The sequence below is a fragment of the Ailuropoda melanoleuca genome, chromosome 7 (assembly GCF_002007445.2).
Source record: "Ailuropoda melanoleuca isolate Jingjing chromosome 7, ASM200744v2, whole genome shotgun sequence".
Classification (NCBI taxonomy): domain Eukaryota; kingdom Metazoa; phylum Chordata; class Mammalia; order Carnivora; family Ursidae; genus Ailuropoda; species Ailuropoda melanoleuca.
This window is the reverse complement of record NC_048224.1, coordinates 55,222,325-55,229,587: the sequence shown is the minus strand read 5'-3', so window position 1 is coordinate 55,229,587 and position 7,263 is coordinate 55,222,325. Positions and strand designations below refer to the sequence as shown.

The window sequence follows — 7,263 nt, the reverse complement described above, 5'->3', positions numbered from 1 at the left end:
TTCCCACCCATCCCAAGAGAACCACAAGGATGGAGTGAGCAGTCGCCTACCTCACAGGGGTGCTGTGGGGGTTTCCGTTCACTTTAGCAGCAATGCTCGGGAAGCAGCCTGAGCTCCTTGGGGGAAATGTGCTAAAAGAAAGTGGAGAACAAATGAACACAACTGGGTAGGGAGAGCCGCTGAGGGAGGGCAGCACCGACCACGAGGCCCCCCGCCCCCTGGGAAGGCGCTCACCCCCAGGACTAGCCAGGGGGCTACGAACAGGCTATAGGAGCCAGCGAGAGAGGCAGAGGGATGAATCCTGCCCACACCCAGGCTTTTGGCTGGCATTCCCTAGAAGTAGCTAGAAAGAGGACCTCTTGAGATAGAGTGAACTCTTCCCACCGAGACCGAGCGAGAGACTCACTTCTGATGGGGTGCGGCAGGCGGCTGGCTGAAAGGGCTCTGTCCAAAGGCTCCGGGTGCTCCCAGACTGGTCCCCTGTCGTGGGCACAGAGGAACTCTCACCTCCTGGTGGCTGCACCTCCGCCCTCTGCCCAGGCCCACCCCAAGGCCAACTACGGCGTTCAGGGAGACAGAGTCAGGTGAAGCACAGATACCCTATGACACTCGCTAGCCTCGCTTCCCCACAGTGGACTTTTTACTTGCAGAAATGGCTTCTGCCCCATCGAGTGACCGAAACCACCACACAGCCAGTACTGGCACCACCACAATTGCCCTAGCGTGTCACCCTGGGGGTAGGGACCAACCTGCTTGACTCTCCCGTCAATTTAGGCTGGCCCACGGCTCTTTCTGCCATTCTACGTCCCCTTTGAGGTGAGCAGTGGCCAATCTGTCCTCCATCAACACTCCCTTTCTTTATCTGCTTTGAGGTGCCTGAAACTAAAGCCAGAGTCAATGAAAGCCGCCTGCAGGGCTGGCCGCCAGGGCCACGCCCGCGGGAGTCTGGGGGCAGTGCTGGGGGGAGGCTGCTGCCCCAGCTGCTCCTCTAAGCCTGCAGGGGACCCGGCTCTGGGCCTGAGCTGCTGAGCTGGGGGGGCCTCGGTGAGTTCTGCCAGAGGGCTGCCCTCAGCGCGCCTGGGCCTGGCCCTGGCATCCCTGGGCCCCGACCTTCCCCCTTGGCAACGTGGGAGGGGTCGCCCTCACGTGACACGAGGGCCGAAAGGCACAGGAAGTACAGGTGCTGGGGAGAGCGGGTACCTTGGCCATCCAAAAGAAAACCCAGCTATCGTTAAGCCAGGCAGGGGAAGGACCTTGTACGTACGCCAACTTTCTCATCTATGAGATGTCTGGCCACCTCGATCTGTTGAGGAATGCCCCTGATGGTGAATATTCGCAGGTTGGGGTCAGTGTTGGGAGGGGGGTTCCGCTGGAGCTCCACGTGCGCTCCTGACTGCTGATTTATGCTTTTGATGTTTTCACCCCCTGCAGGCAGGCGGACACAAGACAGAAGGGTAAGTGGCGGTTGTGGCGGACCCAGAGGCCCGGCGGTCCTTTGCCGCGAAGAGGAGGAAAGGGTGTCATCCGCACCCCAGCCCTTCACGAGAGAGAGGACAAGTACCTTCGATTTACTCTGAAACTGTTCTGACAAACACCAGGGCTCTCGCATTTGTAAAACCAGGAGCGAAGAAGCTGGTCCTTCTCTCCGAGCCGGGCTGAGACCGGACACCGCGAGGCACCCAGCGCCAAGGCCCGGAGCCCACGGACGCGCACGGTAAGCTGGGCTCTTGGAGGCTCGCTGCAAGCCGTGCCTCCGCCCCGGGTAGCACACTGTGTCCTCAGCCCCCTGGGCCACGGCCTTGCTGCTCTCCCTCCCTCCGCAGGGCGAACATACGCGCTGTTGCCTCCAACAATGCCCGGAGCCCACTCGGGCTCTCCACGGCCCATCCTGTCACTTCTCAAGTCCCTGCCTCCTCCATGGCAGGTGGGGGGGCGGGGGGGGCAGGTCTAGACAGAGAGGCAGCCGAGGATGGGGGTCACAGAGGCCTGGGTGGAGCGGGGTAATGAAAATTTAGTTGGACTCTTTGAAAACCCTGTGAGAGTTCCAGTCTCATAATGAGATTCGTGTAACAAAAGCGCCAGCGGCGTCACAATGGTTTGATTCTTCTTTTGAAATTTCACAGAATTTACAGATCAGTTCTGCTCAACTCGGGGGGTGGGGTGGGGGGGGCAGAATACAAGGAAAACCTGGGAGCGCAGTTTTGCAACATCAGAAAAAGACAGACAGTCTGGAAAATCTGGTGCAGGCGACCAGAGAGCCCCAAATGATCAAAAGCAAAGACTAAAGGCCAGTCTCTGTCGTTCCACACCGCCCAGAGTCAAAACGAACCTCAAATGACATTTGTCATTTCATGGTAACACGTCCGCAATCCTTCCAGCCTGCTGCTGGAGCGCCCATCAAGCCAGTAGACAAGGAGGGGATCCCAAGAGCAGACCCAGCCTATGTTGTGTCTTATCTCCTCCTTGATGGGACGCTATGGGCTCAGGAAGCAAGATCAGAGCCAGGGTCCTGCCAGCCTTCCCGAAGGCAGACAGACACCACAGGGACGAACCCGGGAGGCTGCCGGCCTTCGGGGAAAGCTTTGTTCAGATCGGTTCGAGCTGCGTGTCAGTTTCATGGAGGGTGGGTTTCAATTTAAAAGCAAGTTAAAAACAACACTACAGCAGACCAACGTGTCGTGCACGTGATTTCCTTCAAGTTCTGCGACAGTTTAAGAAAAGCGTCCCTGTGTTTTCCACCTCCAGCACACAGCACTGGCCAACACAGAAAGTCGCAGAAAAGCCTTCAGCAAGCAGCTCAGCCGGCCTCCTGGTAGGAGTGAGCCCCTCCCAGCCCTACGACCGCGACCCTCTCTCTGCTCCTGGGTCGTGAATTTATCCTCTTTGCACCACGCGAAGTGAGCAGCTTGGCTTCTGGGCAAAGTGTTTCTGGGGCTTAAGGAAGGGCAAGGAGGAGGAACTGGAAGCCTTCCGACCGCACACCCGGCACCTGAAGGAATCCTCCAGTCTCCCCCAGGCGCCGCTGGGTTCCAGAGGCGAGAGCACAAAAGGGCGCGCGTGTCTGAGGCTGCGAGCCCTGCAGCCCAGACGAGCCCTCCTCCGCGGGCACTTAGAGCAGCAGCCCCGCAGCCCTCTCCCCGAGGCCCGGGCAGCATGTTAATCAGGGGAAGAGGCACCACAATACTGTGCGGGGCCGGAAGGAGTTCATTTAAGTTCATCTTCCTTCAAAATGAGGTCACCAGCTTGGCACATGGTGGCTGTCTACAGGCTCATTCAGCAGCCTGTCCATTCTTCCACCTGATGGGGGGCAGAAGCGACCCACCAGTGGCCCCCCGGCTGGACGTGAAATCGTAAAGCAATTAATCAAACCTGCTAAAAGGCCTGGCTGACAAGAGCAGGGCTGGCCGCACTATCTGTCACGGCTGCTGTATTTATCATGGAAATCCAGCAGGGGCCCGGGGAGGCAGCGTCTGTCCGAGGACTGGAGCTGGGGAGGGGGGTGCGCAGCCTCACTGCCTGTGGCTCCCTCTCCCATCTCCTTCACTTACCCTCACCCGCGAGCCTTCCCTAAGAAGGTGCACCCCCTCCTGCCCAGCCCGTGTGTGTGTGTGTGTGTGTGTGTGTGTGTGTGTGTGTGTGTGTGTGTGTGGCGGGTGGGGGAGGCGGCGGTGGAGAAAGACGCTGGCTGACAAAACTTTGGGCCTTGAGGCTGCTGTCAGAACCCCAGGACACACACCGATCAGCCACCGCTCCGTGCTGTCGTCACTTTCCTGTGAGAGTCGCTCAGGATGACATTTCCGAGGACAAACCACAAGGGGCATTTCTGCCCGCACCCAGGCCTGTCTCACTGACTACTGGGAACGGTCGAGGTCCGTCAGTCCGGAGGAAACGCACAGTCATCGAGTCAACCCTCCTGGGTAAAACGGTCCTCAAAAGCCACAGAAGCCTAGCTCTGCTTCTCGACCTATAGGCACCAACTGGTCCGCCTCTCACGGCAGCCAAGCTGGCGGTCTGGGGAGCGGGTGTGACTTACCCCAGCACCCGGGCAGCTGACAACACCAACTGAAAACCCTGATCAGCGCATACACCCCGCCAGCGAATGAAAACAAGCCCACATTGTTCCTACCATCTCCGAGAGATGAACAATCTAGAAGACGACACAAAGGAGATACATGTTCCGAAGGAGCACACCACACACACCGCCCACGACAGGGCCAACGCAGAGTCTAGAAGGTGAAGGAGGGGGCAGGAGGGGTCGGCCCACCCTGCGCCGGCGCGGGACAGTGTGCTGAGGCCATGTCGGCTCTCAGCGAAGACGTTCCCCAGTCACGGGCTGAGGATGGGCCCTCTGCCCTGGGTCAGAGAGGGCTGGGGGCGGCAGAAGGGGGAGAAACTCTCGGGGGAGGCCGGTATTCACTTCCCCCACATGTCGTCAAACACGGACAGAGGCAGATACAAAGGCCACGGCCGGACGTGCGTGCGCTGCCGGTGGGGAGGCCAGCCCGCCGCGGAGAAGGCCGCCTGGCGGCCCGGACGTCTGCCTGCTCTTCCCCTGCTCCCAGCGAAGGGCGGCTGGGGGCCACGCCGGCCACTCACAAGCGTTTCTTACCTAACTTCCCTACAAAGCCCAGAAACAATGAACCGATTTTTATTTCCCTCCACAGGGTGTCCATTACTCACAGTGAATGTGCTCGAAGGATAGATGCCGTTCTCGCACGAGTCAATAAGGACCAAATACCTGAGTCTAGTCAGGACAAAAAGTGACACACTCGTCAGAGGGCGATCTTAACTGTTCCTCTGAGCTCCCGGGAGGCAAATGAATCCCTCATCAGTCTGTCGGCAAACACCCAGAGCCCCCTCATGCCGGGCAGGGCACCTTTTCGACACCTACGCGGCTTCACCAGGCACGGGGCCTCACTTCCAGTCTGTTCGTCCGCGACAACCGACAGCCCGCCTACCCGGCAGGGGCCCTACAGAAGGCGGCTGACGTCGCAGACCGGGCACCTGTAGTCGGCGCAGCCAACAGACCTGACGTCACGCCCTGGAGGTACCGCGGGGGCCCTGTCCGTGGTCGGGCAGGACCGATGGGGAGGACCACGGAACCCCAGCAGCGGCCCCTCACCTTTGCCTATGACGAGGCCGCACTTATCCGCCGGCACCGTGTACGTTATCTCCTGGACGCCACCGGGGGCTCCCACGCTCCAGTCACCGCGGCCACGGCCTCGTCCTCTGGCCACCGCGAGGCCTCCGAAGCCGTCTCTCTCCTGGGAAGGAAGCAAAGCTCAAGTGACGATTTCTGCCACTGCCACCGGGACCACGTTTCAGCCCCCGGGAGGAGGTGACGTGACAGGATATAATCAATGCCACATGCGAGAACCTCGGCACCCTTCCACATTTCAGCATCTGAAGTGCTCTTTCAAAGCCAGAATTAACAAAATCCTAGGCGCAGTCAAAGAGGACGTGTGCAGACGGACGCATGTGGTTACACGGACAGCCCCACGGCACCCAACTCAAACAGGCAGTTGCGAATAAACTCCCGTCGGACCCGGTGCCTGGTCGCAGCGACTCTTCGTTACTGGGCCCGAATGTCCAGGTGTCGGGCGTCGGTTCTCTAGTCTACACCAAGGCTGCCCTTTCCCCGTGGCTAACACGCGCTGGGCCTGCCAGACGCCAGACGCGAGAACGAGCTGCGGGCATCTCAAAGTGACGCCTGAGCGGCAAGCAGGCCTCCAGCCCTCCTGGCCGCAGACACTGCCCTCACGTAGTTGGGGCACCTCGCAAGCCAACTGGCGAAAGGATAAAAGGCTCTCAAGGAAAGCCAGGTTGTCCCGTTCTCCCCAAAAGGAGGGAATAAACCAGGTGCGTGGGCCCACGGTTCGGGGGCGGAGCAGCCTCGGACAGCCTCACGCCGGGTGCCCAGCAGAGCACAAGCCACGGCCAACACCGACAGAGGAAGGTTCCTTTCACTCAGGGGCAGCCAATCTCACTGGAGGTCTTTGTCCCGAGTCGCTCGGGAGCTGCAGCATTTACATTCTTTCTTATATGTGGAGGGCAAACCTGGCCAAGCCGAGCGCCCCTCATGGAAGCGAGCAGCTGACCCGATGCTCCACCCAGCGGACCACGTCTGGCAAAACCTGCCTACGCTGATGAGGGGGAAACGGAGCGCTTACGCAGAATCCAGCAGAAAGCAGAGATGGCCAGAGTGCTTTTTCCCTGCACATGGCTTTTATGAGAGACAAATGACGAGTAAACAAGGCCACTGTAGGGTTAACGTCAAAAGGCCTGCACACAGGCGCGCACACACACGGCCGACTCCCTGGCCTGCACCAGACTCTCGGGGGTGAGGCTGTCTCCCGGCCGCCCTGCACCTCTGCAGCTCGGGGTCTGTCGACTCCCCCCGCCACAAATGATGCTGGACTCACTTAGGCATTCTCTTCTGAACTTGTCTCATCCTAAGAATTGCCCAGGACTCCGGCAGAAGCCCAAGCCCCTCTCTGGGATCTGCTGACTGGGGAAGTGTGCGGTGGGGGCCGTCATCCCGTTGCTCCAACACGGATGCTTGGTGACTTGGGGGATCTCGTGGGCAGCACACCTGGTTCACCCGCCACCCCCCCCCAACCTCGGGTCTGTGGCTGAGAGCTCAGCCTGGGGAGGTTCAGAGGCCTGTCCCAGTTCACACGGCTCACGGCAGAGCGGGGGCTATGGTTTCCGATCCCGTGCTTCTCCTCGGCTCCAGGTGTTGTTAACTTTCCCTCAGTCTGGCACACCTAGGGCATGTGCTGACCTAGCGTCGGTCACAGGGGTTCCGGAGCACGTCCTAGAGGGGGGCCGGTGGTGATGCTAACAGCGTCACACAGGCTTGCTTGTGTCCCCGAGACAGACATGTGTGTGGAATCCAGTGCGTGGAGGCCAATGCGGGGCTTGAATTCACGACCCTGAGATCAAGACCTGAGCTGAGATCAAGAGTCGGACGCTGAACTGACTGAGCCCCCAGACACCCTGGAGTTGACGTAATATAGTTCCACACGAAGTACAGCCGATGGCTTGACACGTGGTGACCTGTGCTGTACTCCTCCCAACAGTTGAGAGTCAGGAACTTACTGTGTCAAGAAAACCTAGACCCTGGGATTACGAAGGCAGGGCAGCAAGAAGCTAGTCACAAAATACGCGAAGGCGGGAAACGGGCAGAGGTGGAGAAGCTGCCGGCCCTGTCCCTGGAGGCAGGCAACTGACAAGAGTGCTACGTTCCAGAATCGTGACCCG

The 7,263-nt window shown here is 59.7% G+C and overlaps 1 protein-coding gene across 4 annotated transcripts in view; it reads right to left on the bottom strand.

The window, feature by feature from the left end:
• Positions 1-7,263, bottom strand: part of FUBP3 (far upstream element binding protein 3) — a 50,952-nt gene that overhangs the window by 7,033 nt on the left and 36,656 nt on the right. For all 4 annotated transcript variants that reach the window (XM_002915206.4, XM_019795280.2, XM_034664676.1 and 1 more), the window contains 4 exons: positions 5,123-5,264; positions 1,265-1,425; positions 407-480; positions 51-131 (listed from right to left, as the gene is read on the bottom strand). In XM_002915206.4, the coding sequence (XP_002915252.1) occupies positions 51-131; positions 407-480; positions 1,265-1,425; positions 5,123-5,264 (458 nt within the window). The remainder of the gene's footprint in view (positions 1-50; positions 132-406; positions 481-1,264; positions 1,426-5,122; positions 5,265-7,263) is intronic.